The following is a 19,553-nucleotide window of genomic DNA, read 5'->3' as shown; positions in this document are numbered from 1 at the left end:
TATAGATAGTCACCAGTTCATTAAAAGTTTTATTTAAATTTTAAAAGATAACCCCCAAATTCAATTAATTTTTGCATTAATGTTTATAATCCATAATTTCATCATCATAAGTCGTCAGTCCTAAGACTGCTTGGACACGTGCATCCACTCTTTCCTATCCTGAGCTAACCTTCGCATTTCCCTAAAATTAAAACAATCCATATCCTTCACTATTTGCGAACAGTGATGTAATCTAGGTCTACCTCTACCCCTTCTAACTCCCGTTTCCCCCTTTAATATGTCTCACACTAGACCTTGATGCGTGAGATGGTGTCCTGCTAATCTATCTCATCTTTTTCTTCTTGACTTCCATAGAGTCCTCTGTTCTCCTATTCTTTCTAATATCTCTTCATTTCTAACCTTCTCTATCCACGGTATCCTCATCATTCGAATAATTTTTTTTTTAGGGAAATCCCACTTCGACAAAATTAAATGAAATGATAAGTTTTATCTACGATCCTCTACACTTTATTGAGTACGTGTTGTAATCTTCAACTTGCATTAAAAGTTTTTTAATCTAAAGAATGAAATTTTTGCACACTTTTACTGCAACAGCATTGGAATTACGATTTAACGTCCCAATTGATATCGAATATCCGGAACTGCATTCAGTCTACTTCCAAAGGATGGGTCTTAATAAGATAGGTATATTTTCGCCTGAAGAATTTTTGGTTTTTATTCATGCATATATTTACTAAGGATTATTGTAATTAAGATAAAAATCAAATAGTCAGGTCATTTTTTACATTAGTTGACATTGGAATTGAGACATGAAGTTTAGTCAGGTAGGTAGTACTATTTTGTCCACTAAAAGGTCGGTTTATTATTTGGATGAAGGCCAAGTTCTCCAGTTTTCATAATCTCACAACTATCGGCACTATTTTTTTTTTAAAATGACAAATTAAAGACATGATATATCTACTGTGTTTTAAGAAATAAGAAACATAAGTTTGTCGTCATCTTTGAAAAACATTTTGCTATGTTACTTACATTTCTTTCGCTCTATATTGCAATGTTTATGAAGGAAACTGGGAAACACGTTAATCTAGTTTTCATTGTTTATCTTAACGACCGGAACATTTTACTATTTATCAGTTAAATGTTAAAGGAATGAACGTAATTTATAGTTCCTAGAAACTGAAAACTAAATAATCTTAAGTGATGTGTGCAAGCTACATTTGTTTTTATCACTGATAGTATCGTACGTGTGTATCTCTATTAAAAAAATGAATGCCTGTAAAATATTCCTATTTATTTTCTTTTGGTAATTTAAATTGTGAGTTTGTCCAAAACTGTCAAACCCATAATTTATAACTGCTAGACGTAGAACAGTTTATGCGAAGAACGTTCCTAGAGGAGTTTGTATCGAACACATATAATGTGCACAGGGTGGGGAAATTTCGACGTTTGTATTTGACAAATCTGTAACTACAAGACCACTTTCCCACAATGCGATACGACACGATTTACTGTATGCAGTAAATCGCAATGACACAAAAGTACAGTAGAACGCCGATTAACTGAATCGCCAATTATCCGAATCGGTCCTAAGCGTAATATAAAAAATTAAAACCAAGCACTGTAAGTAAGTACATAATGTAATTTTTGTTTTGTTTTGTTTTGTTTTGTTGTCACAAGTGGAAACTCGCTGGAGTCCAAATATATTTCAACTGTTATGGTTGAAAGCTAGAGGCAAAACACTACATGTTTTGCGTCGCGCAGCTTCCATGAAACGGAACGTTTGTTTTTTACTTACATATTGTAGGATTGAGCTTGTTAAACTTAATAAAGTTCATTCTATGTGTGACAGTTCGTTTTTCTTTATTACCAGTCTATGTCCGATTATCCGAATCGACCCCGGTCCCAATTAATTCGGATAATCGGCGTTCTACTGTATATCCAAAACAAATATATTTAAAGCGAACGCTTTCACACTGATGAGATCCGATATTAAAATCGTTGCAGTAAAAATGTTGCATACAAGCAAGACCCAATCGATATGTTTGGGTTTTCTGCAACATCTCTAACGATGATTCGACGATTGTTCAATACTATTTTCTTCACTTCATGTCTGTTGTTGACGTCCAGCACGCTCTTCGTCGTTCATATATTCTCGGCCCCCTGAGAACATCTCATACCACCTAAAAACGTTGCTTCGGTCCAAAGTAGCTTTCACCATATGCCACAGTCAACATTCGGAATGCGTCCGCGCACTTAATTTTGTTTTTTTACACAAAATTTGATTCTTTGACCAATTTTTTACAAAAATCGAAAACGAGCCAAAACACGTGCAAGCAATGTTAGGCCCGAAGACCGAAAACGCTCAGTGGCCGGAAAAAACGGCCACATCGCGTTCTGGCTGCCTTCGAACGCTCAGAACGCGTTTTGGCTGTTTTTAAACGCTCGCAACGCCTTCTGTAACTGTTAATCAGTCGGAACGCGTTTTGTCAATTGTTGAACGCTCACAACGCGTTCTTAATGTTCGACTTGTATTATTTGCCGCTTTCTACCTGCGTACAATGAGATTTATATTGTACTTATAAAACAAATGAATTTCAATCCATTTTTCAGTTTTTAGGAAACAATTCAATTATTGACAACTATAATTGGATACCAAAGATGGGTTCGGTTTTTCTCGCCGAATCATTTCAACAATATTAAATACCAGCGGACAAAATCTCCTTACTATCAGCATCAACTCAATCATCAGGAAACAAACAAGGTTTTGTTTTTTGTCTGTGCAAACGAATGTGCATTGATAAAAAATGCAAGTGTCGCAATTTAAATGTACTATGTAATTGGAAATGTCATTCAAATTGTTCTTGTAAAAATAAGTAATGTACCTATGTAAAGTACATGAAAGTACGAAAAATGGATTGAAATTCATTTGTTTTATAAGTACAATATAAATCTCATTGTACGCAGGTAAAAAGCGGCAAATAATACAAGTCGAACATTAAGAACGCGTTGTGAGCGTTCAACAATTGGCAAAACGCGTTCCGGCTGTTTAACAGTTACCAGAAAGCGTTGCGAGCGTTTAAAAACAGCCAAAACGCGTTCTGTGCGTTCGAAGGCAGCCAGAACGCGATGTGGCCGTTTTTTCCGGCCACTGAGCGTTTTCGGTCTTCGGGCTTAACGTGTATATTGTATAACAAAATATGAGTGATTTTTGTAAATGGACGGTTGAATGTATTGTATGTAATTGATTTGATAAAAAGGCTTTAAAATAATTGCCGAAATTCGCACGATAGGCGTTTTTAAATAAAAACAATTCTAACAGGATTCAAAATTCGATATAGTTGTTAGATACCTCTCATATTTTATCACTGGTCCATGTTATTTAATACCAAAGTTATGTATCTAATGTTAAAAGTGCACTTTTCAATAACTTCTTTCAAATAACACTAATCTTAAACTTATATCATATTTCTTGTAACTTGTATTCATTTCGTTTTCCATTTTTTTGTGTCATTAATTTGTAGCCTGGTCTAGCTTAAAATCACCCCTTTTCTCATATTTCATTCTATTGCTGTTCGCTTGTTTCTGTCATCTGTGCACTTAAAACCTCTAGTTTATCGCTTGTGAGAAAACTCAAGATTCTTTTACATATCTATTTCAGTTTCAAAATTCATTATTGATAGATTTATTGCAGTTTCACTTCTCAACCTTATTTTTCCATGTCTCAACGAATACCGTATGTAAAAAATGTCTAAAAGCATCTTGGGGGTAAAAACAGTTGTATATTTAAAAACATAGTCAAGTCAGTTAGTCAGTCAGTTGTAGTTTAGACCTTCACTTAATCAGAACCTCTAATTTTAACATTGTACAACCATCACTGTACCAAAGTAAGGGACAAATAAATTAGTTTAACTTACTTCGCTCGCCCCTTTTATTATTAAGGAATTGTTATTGTGTCGGCAAACACATAGAAAAGACTGCCTGGTGTCAGAAGCCCTGACATTAAAATTTTGGTGTCAGAAGTGGGATAAATTTGTTACATTGTTGGGAAAAGTGTATTCGTTTCTCGACTTGGTGAGTTTCAACTCTTCGAACAATTTCCTCAACGCCTGGACAACAACAGGAATCAGCGAAGGACAACTGTTGGACGCAACAAGAGTTTTTTTTCCGTCTGCTGTACTGTTTTACAAGTAAGTTGNCGCTTTCTACCTGCGTACAATGAGATTTATATTGTACTTATAAAACAAATGAATTTCAATCCATTTTTCAGTTTTTAGGAAACAATTCAATTATTGACAACTATAATTGGATACCAAAGATGGGTTCGGTTTTTCTCGCCGAATCATTTCAACAATATTAAATTTCTTATAATTGTTTTTCAGTTCTAGGAAGAAAGTTACACTGAACACTTATATTGTCGAGCATATGATATATGAATGAATGAATGAAAAAGCGAAAAGTTATTCATTAAACAAATTAATTTCGATTTATTTTCTACACATTTAACTTAATGTGGAGTATAACGCAAACTTATATTCATGCCTTTTTTATTTTATTAGAAACGATTTAATTTTTGACAACCACAATTAAATACAAACGAGGTTTTTTTTCGAACCTTCAAGTACTTTACATAGGTACATTACTTATTTGAACTGTTTGCAAACAAAAAACGAAACCTTGTTTGCTTCCTGATGATTGAGTTGATGCTGATCGTAGGGAGATTTTATCCGCTGGTACCTCACTTTCATTAACAAATTACCGTCGGCGATTGTGAATTCATTGCGAGCATAAAGACGTTCGAGAGTACCATTTTTTATAATATATACGGCAAATAATACAAGTCGAACATTATGAACGCGTTGTGAGCGTTCAACAATTGGCAAAACGCGTTCCGGCTGTTTAACAGTTACCAGAAAGCGTTGCGAGCGTTTAAAAACAGCCAAAACGCGTTCTGTGCGTTCGAAGGCAGCCAGAACGCGATGTGGCCGTTTTTTCCGGCCACTGAGCGTTTTCGGTCTTCGGGCCTAACATGTATATANTAAAACTGTTTCTTTGGATGTTGTTGACTGGAAGAGCCCTGGCTAATAGACGCGATTGAATTTGGATTGCCTCATTTTGCAAAATAATTTGTTTTGCCATTTCCAGATTAAGATTTGGAGTGCTGAGAAGTTTTCTCCTTGTATCATTACATTTGATACCAACAACAAGTCTGTCCCTTAATGTGTCGTCCAGATGAGCCCCATATTCACATGGAATTGCAAGTTCCATCAATGTGTCTATGAAATCTGTGGCAGACTCATTGTCTCTTTGGACTCTTTGATTTAAGTTATATCTGCACGTTGCCAATAAACTTCTAGGTTCATACCTGTCTTTTATAATTTTTATTAGCTGCGACAATAACTTATCACGTGGTTTCAATGGTAAACAGCTTGTATGCAAGGTTTGATATGTTTTGTGACCTATATAGGACAACAATAACGCCCTCTTCTGGTTATGTGGCGGTATTACTTGGCCCTCCACATGTAGTATTTCATTTTCAATGCCATTGATGAGGCAAACGACATATCATTAGGCTGGAAATGCTGTAGAGATGAAAATATTGGCTGAAACACCACGTTGCTGAAGGCGGCTTCTCCATTGCTTCCATTTCAGTTGTCCACCATTTTGTATGAATAACTGTTGATTCTTTGTTCCAATTTTCTTTTGTTGTATCTTACGGATACTCTACTTAAATTCGAGTATTAAAACAAAGAACGAAAATATGTACACACGCACTCAATTAATGTTTTTATAGTTTAAAGGAAGCTGACACTTGATTTTCTTTTGTATGGTACCCACGCTGTTCGACAAAATCCTCGTCGCCAAACTGTTATGTATTTAACTTGCACACAATATGCACTATTCCGGACTAACTAATACTCTGGTGGTTTAAACAGTTTATTACACAATATACAATATTTACAAGTATGGACGACTAACAGCAATATACATAAACGAGAAAAAGGCCTATGACAACGAGACGACTGACTAACGACAACGACAACGGGAGACTGCCTTCCCGCACTTTTCCTTGTTAGTTCTCGCTTACTCCTCGCTGATTAGGTAGCGCCATTTTGAACGACCACTACTTCTATGGTTGAACATATGAAATAACATAGATAGGGAATGTTTGCTTAAACTAAATATTATAACTATCTTACTTTATAAATGTAACATATATCTGTTATATACCATATATAACAGCTACCTGCCGTTAACAACTGTTTCATCTATGATTCACTATAATCTCTTAACTAGTGATGGGCATAACGATTCTTATTCGATAACGTTGCAAATTGGAACTTTGAATAAAAATAACGTTTTTAAAAAACGTTATTAAATAACGTTATTTTGAAACAAATCAAAACGGCTTTTTCGATTATTTTCAAATTATAATTAAGTTGGGGTAATAAAAACAACATAAAATTTAAAATAAAACACATTTTATAAATATATGATAGATTCATTTAAACATAAATAATTATCGATAGTCGATCCGTTCCGTTCATCTGTTCTGTTGTGTTGCAGCGCTTGCCACTTTACGTTCCTCAGTAACGAGTTATACGATAAATAGTAACGTTCCGTAACGTTGCAACAAAATAACGTTCCAAAATAACGTTAACGGAATAACGACCCATCACTAAACAGTGAACAGTCGTTTACCTCGATCACATAAGCTGATAAGCCTCAATGTCCCAACCCCGGGTTCTAACTTCTAAGAAGTTTTAAAGGGTTCCTTTGTTTACAAAACGAAAACGTAACATATAACCTAAGAATACGAAATATTCAGTATGTTGGCCCTCGAATAAATTCCTTCTTCCATATAGGGTGTGTCTCATATACAGGGTTCTCTATCATTCGGACGCTGACATACATCATAATTGATATTGTACACATTAATTTCTGAAGATATTTCTGCAAATACTAAATATACTCCAAAAGCAAGTTTGGTAAAGGTCTAGATTATCCCCGCAGGGGGATTGAAAGAGGAGGTCTCCCCCACCACTGTACCATAAAAGCTTTGCGGCAGTCTCACCCCCATGAAAAGTTATGGGGACTCGAAAGTTTATTAGTTTGTTGATTTTCATATGCTTGTGGGTATGTAATGTTTTTATTATATCCATAATATACTTTGAAGTGCAATAGTACCGAGGATGATACTATCTTACGTACAATAGTACCGAGAATAATATAAGTTCAAGTACAATCTTACTACAAAGAAATTGATAAATGTAGATACGGAGTTTATGACACAATTATTAAATTTTTTTAATTAACTAATCTATTAAATTTGGTAAAGGTCTAGATGATGGCCCCCGTCCCCTTCGGCGGTGGCGATGGGGGGATCGAAGGGGGAGGTGTCCCCCACCACTGTGCCACTCCCACAAAGTGTTATAGGGGTTCAAATTTTATTGGGAAGTTAGCTAAATGTTTCGCACCTATCCGCGCCTCTCTTTTGAGGTATGGTTACTACTACGTTCCGTTTTTATAATCCTCTGGGACTTTACCCGTCTCGTAAATGTGACTAACTAGCTTAAACCTCTCGTCTTGTATGTTTTACAATTTCCCCCTGTATCCCATCTTCACCTGGCACCTTATTATTCTTTAAATTTTTCAAACTCCTCTCTCATTATGGGATAACCCAGCTCATATACCTTCACACTATCTTCCTATCTCCTAACTCATGCCCTGCATATAGGTTCCCTAAATATTCTTCCCACCTATCTGTCTTATCCTCATTTTCTATCAAAAATCAATTTTTAGATATTTATTAGTATCAATTATTATTTTATAAAGCTGACTGGCTATTAATTAAACAAAAAATCATGAAATTTACGTGCTTCCTATCGAAGGGAAAACTGTAAAATGAATAGAATGTTATTCAAATTGGAATTAAGGGCTAAAAATTTGAGAAATTTTTTTAGACAGTACTCAGTACCCCGTGGTTTCGTAACGGAAATGAAAATACAAATATGTTTACAAAATACATGAATGTTTTTATATGTGTAAGAGTTTTCCGTTGGACTCATTCCAAATTTCGTTAAACCACTTCTTGTTTAACCGGAAATACACAAGTACCAAGTAATATAAATATGGTACCGACTATTTTTTAATACGGAAATAAAATTTACTAACAAAATTAGTGAAATATCCTTAACTTGAACCTGTTCGAGCAAGAGAAAATTCAAATTTAGCAAGATTGCTTGTTTTTATAAGGGACTTAATACGTTAACTTAATATTAACACATAAAAGTATAGGTCGCAGAATTATCGAACTAATGTATCATCATCTTAAGGTCGTCGGGAACGGCATTTTTTCTTCTAGAGAAAAGGAATATATAGTTAAGTTTAAACGTCGAGATATTAACTTTTTAAAAAGTATTTATTGAAAAAAACACAAAAAGAATACAATCAAAGATAATAGCGACGTTGACAATTACGACCTCACTAGTACTATGACTAATATGAAGTGAAGCTTTAAAAAAATGAACAGTTTAAATAGTAAAATAGATCAGTTAGAAATAATTAAAAAGTATTAAAAAGTTATAAAGTTTTCCCTGGAGCTTAGAATGATGTGTGTACAAAATTTCATGATGATCGTGTCAGGGCTTCCGACACCAGGCAGCCTTTTTTTATATATGTGCTTGCCGATACAATAAACAAGTTGAAAATAAGAAAAGGGGCGAGCGAAGTAAATTTAAACTAATTTATTTGTCCCTTACGTTGGTACAGTGATAGTTGTACAAAAACAATGATAAAAACTAGTTCCGATTAAGTGAAGGTCTAAACTGCAACTAACTGACTTCAGTATATTTTTAACATACAACTGTTTTTACCCCCAAGATGCTTTTAGACATTTTATACGTACTGTAATGTTCGTGGGTTTAACAAATTAAATTTTAAGAAGAAAACTATTTATTTATACTAATTACTATTAAACTTAAAAACACTATTAAATTATTACTAAACTTAGGTAATTATTCTATTTATTTACACTACTGTTACTATTCACTGTTCTATTTATTTCACTTCTATCACTGTCAATTTATCTCTTGATTCACTTCTGCAACGGTCAATTTATTTCTACTCTCCTTCGGCGATCGTCTCTTCTTTTTTATACTCCCTTGCCTCTCTTCGGGAACATTCTCCAGCCGTCCAGAGAAGTCTCGTTTTCTTTGAACGGTTTAATTGCTTTCCCGGAACGCAGGTACGACACACGTCTACAGATACGGCGCACATGAATAAAAGCGCCCGCGGCTAGTCGGCGAATCGATAAGCCGCTCACACACACGTATGCCCGATCGCACACAATCACACTCGTGGTCGCTACAATACGGTTTTCGTTGAGGCATAGAAAAAAAAAGGCTGAGATGGGAAACTGCAATAAGTCTTATCAATAATGAATTTTGAAACTGAAGTGGATATGTAAAAGAATCTTGGGACTTAAGTTATTCAAAAAGAAAACCTTGTTTTTAAAAATTTGTTATAGACAACAGATGTATTGCTTGACTGCCTTCTTTTCTAAAATTTGGTTATTTTATATAATAAAGTAATCTGTTAACAATAAAGATATTTAGAATTTTATCAACATTGAGAACAAACCTGACTATTTATCGGAATTGAAAAGAAACTATATCTAATATGCATAAACAGAACAATCATAATGATATATATTATCCTATCTCTAAGATAACATGATACGCATTTATCAAATATATAACTTGGGTTTTCTCACAAACGACAAACAAGAGGTTTTAATTGCACAGTTGATAGTAACAATCGAACAGCAATAGGATGAAATATGAGAAAAGGGATGATTTTAAACACAAAAAAATGAAAAAAAAAAAAAATGAATACAAGTTACAAGAAATAGGATATACGTTTAGGATAAGTATTATTATTTGAAAGGAAGTTATTGAAAAGTGCACTTTTGATATTAGATAATTAAGTTTGGTACTAAACAATATGGACCAAGTAAAAATGTGAGAGGTATCTAACAATAGATTGAGTAGTTAAGGCGTGAAATCGATTACATAAAACCAATTTGGGTGGGATCGAAAGAGGTTGATCTCCCCTACCGCTGTACCATAAACAGTTCGTGGCAGTCTCACCCCCATAAAAAGTTATGGGGGTTAGATGGGGGTGGGGGTAGGGGGCATCGGAAGAGGGTGGTCACCTGAGTAAAACCCCATAAAAAATTTGCGGCGGTCTCACCCCCATAAAGTTGATTATTTTGTCAATTTTTATACATTATAATTCAATTAAAATTCAATAAAAAAATATTTTCAAGCGGGTGGAGGTGGGGTATCGAAAGAGGGTGGTCACTTAAATAAAACCCGATAACCTAACCTGCCCTATTGATAAAGATATTTAAATAATGTTTTATATAACTTTCTCAATATTTTTATGTATTTTTCATTAGTTTTGCGAACAGCATTTTTTCTTCTAGAGAAAAGGGACCCTATGTCCTTTTCTGTACCCCTGGTAACGTGTACGAAATTTTATGATCGATTGAGTAGTTTAGGTGGGAATTGGACCGCATAAAACCAATTTTTTCTATCCGTCAGGTACATAATTTTTTGTGGTTATAAAGTACCCTATGTCCTTTTTTGTACCCCTAACAATATGTGTACAAAATTTCTTGATGATCGGTTGAATAGTTAAGACGTGAAAATCCGACAAACAAGCAAATTCACGTTCGCATTTATAATAATGTAGCGAGCACGAGTGTGTTTGTGTGCCATCGGCTATGCGTGGTCGTGAACAGCTTATCGATTCGCCGACTAGCCGCGGGCGCCTTTCTTCAGGTGCGCCGTATTTGTAAATGTGTGTGTCGTACCTGCGTTCTGGGAAAGCAGTTAAATAGTTCAAAGAAAAAATAAACTATCCGGATGTTTCCAGAAGGGTCCCGAAAGTAAACAGAAGATTATTTAAAGGAAGAGACTATCGCCGAGAGAAGTCGAAATAAATTGACCGTTGCAGAAGTGAATCCAGAAATACATTGACAGTGATAGCAGGCAGGGAAATAAATAGCGCAGTGAATAGTGATATATTAACAGTAGTGAAAATAAATAAATAGAATAATTTATCACCTAAGTTTAGTAATAATTTAATAGTGTTTTTAAGTTTTTTAATAATAAGTGTAAATAAAGTAGTTTTTTGTCGTTATCAGTCTTAGAAGTTAATTTTGTTAAACCCAAGAACATTACAATATTGTTCCTGATATTCGCTTTGTTTTCAAAAGAAGACAAAGCATGATTGATATAATCTAATCTTTAACTCTTGCGGGAGCCTATTTGGAATATATNTAATGAGAGAAGAACACATTTGCATTTCAGATTTTACTGTTTTTCAAGTTCATGCGTATAAATAAACATGATGATAGGAAACTAAGTATCTGCAAGTGCAAGATAACAATGCGAAAAAAGTTGACTTTCCAGTTACAATTTATAATATGCATACATGAATAAGTTTTGATAAAATTGTATTTCTGCTAAATTGATTAAAACATAAGCTTTATTAGGGGGATTCATTAATCTGTGCGATAACAAATGTCTATGTCTTTGTGATAAAATACGTATACAAATATTTTAAATTTACACATTATTTAAAGTGAAACAGTTTGAAAACGGCTATTTGGAAAACGTTTGATAAAAAAAAATCAGAAATCGATAATTTATTCAAAAAATAATGATTTTTTTAAAAGGCAGCTAAGTTTCTTTTGGATTATTATAATAAACAATAAATAACTTCATATTCTAAAATTAATCAAAATAATAAAATAAGAGGGTAAAAAAGTATGGTTCGGCTCCCGGAGAGGTATTGATGGCAGCAGCAGTTTTTCGTCATTAATTACAGGTTATCTGCAGTGGGTAAAACTAACTCAAAAATCAATTCAGTAAAGCATTGAATTTTTTGACCTTACAAAAATTCAAAGTGTTTAAAAAAAATCAGGCTAGTTGAAAAAAAAAATTCCAATTTTAATGACAAGATAATTCATCATTAATTAATTAATTATCCTAACTTAACTTAACCATCTTAATACCTCTGACCGTCAGGGTTGCTGTGTAATAATATATTCTGAATTAAAAAAAAATAAAAATTATTTATGTGCATTAAGAAACTTTGGAAATGTGTTCCTATTTATTGTTTATTAATAATTGTTTTTGTTTTTTTTCTTAGATAAAGGGCCATACCTAGAACTAATTGTTCAACCTTCTACAAAATTTCGGTACCGATATGAGTCAGAAGGTGCTACGATCCACCGCCTTCTACATTCACAAAATGGCGCTAAATCGTATCCAACAGTGAAGGTAAATCCATTATTACTTCTACAACTATATCAATATATTTAATACGTTAATTGCGTTTTTCGAATCCTACTCCTTTCAAGTTGGCATGGCAAAATTGACAGGCAGTAATATAAACCGTCGAATAAAGCCAAAAATTAGCCGCCACCCGGGAAACATCCGAAAACTAGTTTGTATGCTAACTTCGTTTTGTTGCAAAATACGTTAGAAAAATTCTAGACAGATAGAACCGGTGTCATAGTTAGCCGCTAATTAACCGCTTACACTACATTATTAACCACCAGGGGGTTGCAATTTTTTTCGAAGTAGGGGAATTTTCAAGTGAAACAAAACACTTTTGGGTGTTTCATTCGGACGGGGAGTCTCTCTTCAGTCTCCTTTCAGTAAGCGTGGGAATGGGTAGGTGGTGGTTCGAGTGAGAAAGATGAGACGAACGAAATGAAGACGGAAGACAATGAAATATTATCATCTGTGGAATATTACTGCCCCAAGCATTTGCCTAAGTGATTCAAAGAAACCACAGAAAAACTTGGACCAAGGCAGACGACGGGCTCGGAATCGAACCGGCTAAGCAGTGGTCTAAACCTTTAGGCCATGTCGCTCGGTACGTCAAGTGAAATTATATAGGGTTGTTCGGAAAGTCATTTCTTTTTTTTTGTGGAAATGAAAGACAGTTTTCGTATAACAAACAAATACTTTATTAAATTATATATTGACCGTTCTGGTCCAACACCTTTTGCCATCTTTCTGGTAGTAGCATAATTCCACGCTCATAAAATTTTTGGTCTTTGCTGGCAAAAAACTGATCGAGGAGGTTTTTGACCTCCTCATTTGAGGTGAAGGTTTTACCGTCTAAAAAATTTTGGAGTGACCGGAACAAATAATAATCCGATGGTGCCAGGTCTGGAGAATATGGTGGGTGTAGCATTGTATCCCATTCAAGCTGTAAAAGCTTTTGGCGAGTGACCAAACTTGTGTGAGGTCTCGCGTTGTCTTGGTGAAACACTACACCTTTCCTGTTGATTAGTTCTGACCTTTTCTGTTGAAGTGCATCATTCAGTTTGTCCAGCTGATGACAGTAGACTTCCGAATTAATCGTTGTGTTATCCGGTAAAAGCTAAAAAAAAACGATTCCTTTAAAATCCCACCAAACAGACAGCATCACCTTTTTTTGGTGAATATCGGCTTTGGAAATGGTTTGAGCCGGTTCATCTTTTTTGCTCCATGACCTCTTGCGTTTGACGTTGTTGTATACAACCCATTTTTCGTCCCCAGTGATGATGCGCTTCAAAAACGGATCATTTTCGTGACGTTTGAGAAGCGAATCGCAGACGTCAATGCGGCGACACAGATTTCTCTCTGTGAGAACATGGGGAACCCATACATCGAGCTTCGAGGATAATCCCAGGCCTTTCAAGTGGTCATAAACTGTTGAATTTGATAAATTTAACCTCAATCCGATCTCACGTGTTGTTATTCGCCGGTTCACATCAACTAATGCCTTTATCGCGTCTTTATCAGCTTCAACCGGCCTTCCCGAACGTGGTGCATCTTCGACATCAAAATTGCCGGATCGAAATTTAGCGAACCAGTTCTGGCACTGGCGTACTGTCAACACACCTTCTCCATACACATCAGTCAATTTCTTTCTGGCTTGAACAGCATTTTTACCCTTTCTGTAGTAAAACAGTAAGATATGTCGAAAATGCTGCTTATCGCTCTCCATATTTAAAAGGGCACCAACCAAAAACTACTGCGTAGAATTAATTGGAATTTTTCACACACAAGCCTTGCTATATGAGCTCTCAAAGCATATAAAAATTATACGGCTTAAATGTGAAATTGGGTGCAAAAAAATACAATTAAATCTTCTGTCGGGAAAAAACGAAATGACTTTCCGAACAACCCGATAGTAGGTACATATTGCAAATCGGATTTTTATTGCGCTGTGAATATTTCGCAAATTACTCGTTTAAAACGAAAACATCAAATGGGGTATGCAAAAAAATGGTAAAATTAGTTAGGAAAGAACTTAAGTGAGATAATAATAGGGGTTCTCGTGTCGGCGCTAATTTTCGGCTTTCACAGCTAATTTGTAAAGTATTTATCAGTAAGTTTCATAACCTATTGAGAGTGCTACGAAATTTTTAAATATACCATTATGTTTATGCCAAATTTTTAGAAGAACGAGATGAATCGGTCTCTGACTTCCTATGTACCGCGAAAAACTGTAAGATATGAACTTCAGTGATATGTTGTTGGTCTCTCAAGACTTATATTAAACTATGACTTAGAATTAGTTCCACCTGTTACAATAAGTAAGGGGAAGTGTAGTATTAAAAGGAGAGGCGTACTTCGTTTACTTTCTGTAGCGATGTGACCTTCAGTTTGACCGGCGCAAGGTAGAAAGGAACAGTACTAGGCCAGAAAAGGAAGGAGACAACTCTCGGCCAAACTCTTAACCGTTGAGGAGCGTATAATCCGTACAGTACTGCACGGAAAAATTGACCATTTTATCCACTACAATTTCATTGCCCAAATGTGCTGTTATTGGTACCATTTACTACTGAAAATATCAAGGAGATGTTTATTTATATTTGAAGACATATTAATGGCTTCAACGCTTGTTTTCGACTCGCACTACTATTCATGATTGAACAAAACCTTTGGCTGGTACTGTATGAAAAAGTATGTTTAATGAACAAGGGTCGAGAGTATAATGAGCTTTTTTTCTCCCTACCAACGATTTTGCCAGCGCGCATCCAAGACATTGGAAGAGGCTCATCGTTACAGAAAGTAAATGAAGTATAAAAAATGAGTTGTCATGGGAAGTAAATGGTCCTAATGACTATAGATGTGGGAATAATGTTCAGTGCGAATTTAGGATACTGTAACAGAGCTTATTCAAAGGGGTTTGATTAAAGAAATTTTCAAAGGGTTCATTTGGCACAAACATTAAATAAAATCCCCATTTGCCTAAGCTGACTCACTCTAGATTCCCTGTGTCTAGGGAAATATCTCTAGGTGTGGTAACGATAGCGAAAAATCGAACGTGTTAGTTGCACGAACTAATTAATGTCCATGTTTGTGTTACATTGGAAAAAAATGTTGAACATTTATTACAGCTGTTCAATTACGGTAAACCAGCGTTTATAAGGTGTTTGGCGTGTAGGACAGAAGATGAACAGTATAAAATACACTGTCATTCCTTCAAGATGAAAAATGTCGATGATATACGCGACCCAGTTTATCTATCTGCCACTGAAGAGAATAACTTCACTGTCTCGTAAGTGGGGTTGTGTTTTTCTTTTGAAGTGAAACTTCTTTACACACGGTAGGGTAAGTTCGTTTCGCATTTCCCCCGCTGTCTGTTCCTATGTATGCTTAGATCTTTAAAAGTACGCAACGGATTTTAATGCGTTTTTTTTTTAATAGATAGAGCAATTCAAGAGGAAGTTTTATATGTATAATACATGCATGATATAGTAGAGAAACACTGATAATTTTAGAGGTTTGCAATGTGATGGCGTAAATAAACACATTTTTTTGCGCTTACATTGCAAACGCTGGCTGAACCCTACGAGATAGATCAAAATAATATACATATTACAGTATTGTACACCTTAAAAACAAAAAAGTCCGGGATGGTATATGTCTTTCTCTTAGAGATAACCTACAATAACCATTTTTTATCCTTTACTTTTTACGAGAAATAATGGCTTATTTACGATGCGATTTTAAGCAATACAGCATTAATCCTTATCCAATTAAGTACTTTTAAATACATTGTGCATTTAATATAGATCAGTATGGCCCTTTACAGCCTATAATTTAAATGAATATTTTCGAATATATTACAGACTTAAAATGCATGGACATAGCGGTTGCGGGGGTACCGGCAGGTTTGTATTGTCTAATGACAAAAAAGCTGTGTTTGTTGTATATAAAGACATTCTATAGTATATTTACTATGAGCATTGCACCCGTGCGAAGCATAGTGTACAAATAATACCATTAAACCAATTCCTTAACCCCTATCCCGGTATGTTTGTGTGTTTGAAGAAGTTTCACTTCAGTAGCGTGTTGTATAATTACACGTATTTTTTTTTGTTTCCTAATTTAATGCCTAATTCGATTATTTGTTAATCAGATTCCAAGGTAGTCTAATTTTTACTAAAAAACGCGATGCCAACGAAACATTAAATAAAAAACTCCAGAGGATTAGAGCAATCCATAGAAATGGCCACGACCTTTCGACTTTTGAGGTGAGTACCTTAAGAAGTATAGTACCTACCGTCATTACACTCCCAACCAAAATTAACATTATAGTAATCAAAATTTACTATTGACATAATGAAAAAGTTTTAAGTTTTGACTGTAATTGTTGAAATAATGTTGAAATAACAGCAAATCCATGCTATGGTGTAGGGAAAACCAGTTGATAGAGTCTGGATGAGTTAAAAACACTAACGTTTATCATATGGGTGAACAGAATCCAGTACTACTGTTTATCATGCATGGAACTTCTGTAGTAGATAATACATCGATCTCAAAGATCTATACCGCCCATAGATACATTATGGGAACTAAAAAGCCTTGGTTGTGGTACTAATATGATTTGTTTTTTCTTTTCATTTCACTTGTTATATTAGTTCGATACCATCATAATTAGTACCAATTATAACGACACTATTGTTATTCCACCTAACAGAAAGTGGAGAGTTTAGTTCTTTGTAGTGGTAATCAAAATTTTCTTCATTTCACCAGACGAAAAAATCGGGCCTTTCTTGGTGCGAGCAATGTAGTCCCAGTCTTGGTATTGGGCTTACAATTAGTCTTGCTTACTCAGTTGTGGTCTTGCTCAAATATTTTTAGTCTTGGTGTTGGTCTTGCTGATATAGTCTCGGTCTTAATCTTGGTCTTGTGTGCTATGTCTTATTGTCTTTTTAATTTACCGACACAATAATTGTTTTAAATGCTGGCCTTTTCTGTCATACATGCGAGTTCGTTATGACTTAAAGAAAATAGTGTCAATTATAAAAACTCTTGAACTTGCCCTTCCATCAATGCATTGATTGACCTTTTAGCGAGAAAAATAGCACAAGGTATTTAAAAATTTAAAAAAAAATTGTTTATGTCTATATTTTAACCATATTGTAATGTTCGTGGGTTTAACAAAATTAACTTCTAAGACTGATAACGACAAAAACTATTTATTTACACTAATTATTAAAGAACTTAAGAACACTATTAAATTATTACTAAACTTAGGTTGTAAATTATTCTATTTATTTACACTACTGTTGATATATCACTATTCACTGCGCTATTTATTTCACTTTATTTCTCGATTCACTTCTGCAACGGTCAATTTATTTCTTCCCTCTCGGCGATCGTCTCTTCCTTTAAATACTCTTTTGTTTACTTTCGGGAACCTTCTAGAAACATCCGGATCGTTTATTGAACTGTTTAATTGCTTTCCCAAAACGCAGGTACGAAACACACATTTACGCTAGTCGGCGAATCGATAAGCCGTTCACGCACACGTGTGCCCGATCGCACACAAACACACTCGTGCTCGCTACAATATGTTATCCAAACTAGGAACAAAAAACACCTAACTCATCCTAAGACATTCCTGTAGATCCCATTTTTGAAACTGTAGTATTTTTTTTTGTGGTTAGTGCTGAAATCAAATACTAAAAATGTTTAGTTCCAAGAAAAGAATATATTAATGTTTCCTCAGATAGTTTAAGTTATAAATCCACCGAAAGTAATAATTTTTTGTTTGTTCTTGCGTATTTGGTATTGGTCTTGCATATTCGGTCTTGGTTTTAGTCTTGGTCTTGTTAGTTTCAGTGTTGGTCTTAGTCTTTCTAGTGTATATTTGCTTTATATTTATTAACAATTTTTGATAGTGGTATCTGGTATTCTTCATCGCTATCATCTTCCATTGTTTCGTAGTTCAGTTTCTCCTGGAATATCATAAGAAAAATGGGAAATGTATTCATGAAACTCATCTTCATTTTTAGTTTGGCAATCCGATTCTGGTGGAATAATTACTACTACATCGAAGTCTCAATTTGAGCTATAAGTAGGTAAAGTTGTAAGAACAACAAATAAAAGGTAGTGAACAAGAAAGTACACAGAAGTCAAAGCGTTCTGTTGCAACCTTCAGACACGCATCCCGATTTCGATCCTATTAGATCTTATCAGTGCGTTGTAGTTTCGATAGAATACTCGATCTCATTTATTCAAAGGTAATAAAAATCGACAAACTGAGTGTCATTTTCATCTAGTAATCACCCAATCAAAGAACTATTCCGTAGTATAATTGAACTGCATAAGTAAAACGATTATTTTAAATATTATTATTTTTAGGAAGTCAGTTTTCAAATTGACGATTTTAAAAACATAAATATTAACAAAGTCGTGCTAAGATTCGACGCCTATGAATATTTGAATGGACAAATGATTCAAATTTGCAAACCCGTGTACAGCCAGCCCATACTTAATCAAAGTGAGTTAAATATTTATCGCATTTTTTTAGTTATTAATTATAGAGATTATTATTAATTTATATTCTGTGATTCAGGAAAAGTATTACACTTTTTCCCCGTGCTTTTTTTTATTCGATGCTAAATTTATAGTGAATTAATTATATTACCAATAAAAGGTTACATATCGACTAATTAGAGCCCGCTGTATAAAAAGGAAATAATAGTCAACCGCCAGCAACCGTCATGTGTATATATATGCTTGATAGGAAACAAAAACCTTTGATGTATTACGTAATAGGAAATTTAAAAAAAATCTTGCAAACTGTACGACGTGACATATCAAAAGAAAGTAACAGGTCAATTGAAAAGTCCCCGGCCTAAAATAGTAAAACACATTTTTTTTTGCAAAATTCGTTTTTTTTATTCAACATAATTCCCTTCAAGGGTGATACACTGATTATAGCAATCCTCCAACTTTTTGATACCATTTTTGTAGTACTATTTGTCCTTTGCTTCAAAATAGGCCTCAGTTTCGGCGATCACCTCTTCATTCGACGAAAATTTTTTCCCAACGAGCATTCTTTTGAGATCTGAGAACAGGAAGTAGTCGCTGGGGGCCAGATCTGGAGAATACGGTGGATGCGGAAGCAATTCGAAGCCCAATTCATGAATTTTTGCCATCGTTTTCACTGACTTGTGAGACGGT

At 34.6% G+C, this 19,553-nt stretch overlaps 1 protein-coding gene across 4 annotated transcripts in view; it reads left to right on the top strand.

Moving 5' to 3' along the window:
* LOC108741609 (nuclear factor NF-kappa-B p110 subunit-like) overlaps nt 1–19,553 on the top strand; it is a 33,764-nt gene that overhangs the window by 2,825 nt on the left and 11,386 nt on the right. For 3 of the 4 annotated variants that reach the window (XR_003232117.1, XM_025979485.1, XM_025979486.1), the window contains exons 2-5: nt 12,220–12,350; nt 15,473–15,633; nt 16,498–16,612; nt 18,729–18,867. Coding sequence is in view for 3 of the 4 variants with exons in the window: in XM_025979485.1 (XP_025835270.1) it covers nt 12,220–12,350; nt 15,473–15,633; nt 16,498–16,612; nt 18,729–18,867 (546 nt within the window). In the remaining variant the exon portion in view is untranslated. Of the gene's footprint in view, nt 1–422; nt 685–12,219; nt 12,351–15,472; nt 15,634–16,497; nt 16,613–18,728; nt 18,868–19,553 lie in introns of those variants that run through there. The other variant, XM_018476460.1, reaches the window with a different exon arrangement.

This window comes from Agrilus planipennis, unplaced genomic scaffold, assembly GCF_000699045.2.
Source record: "Agrilus planipennis isolate EAB-ADULT unplaced genomic scaffold, Apla_2.0 scaffold320, whole genome shotgun sequence".
Classification (NCBI taxonomy): domain Eukaryota; kingdom Metazoa; phylum Arthropoda; class Insecta; order Coleoptera; family Buprestidae; genus Agrilus; species Agrilus planipennis.
This window is presented reverse-complemented; position numbering and strand designations above follow the sequence as displayed.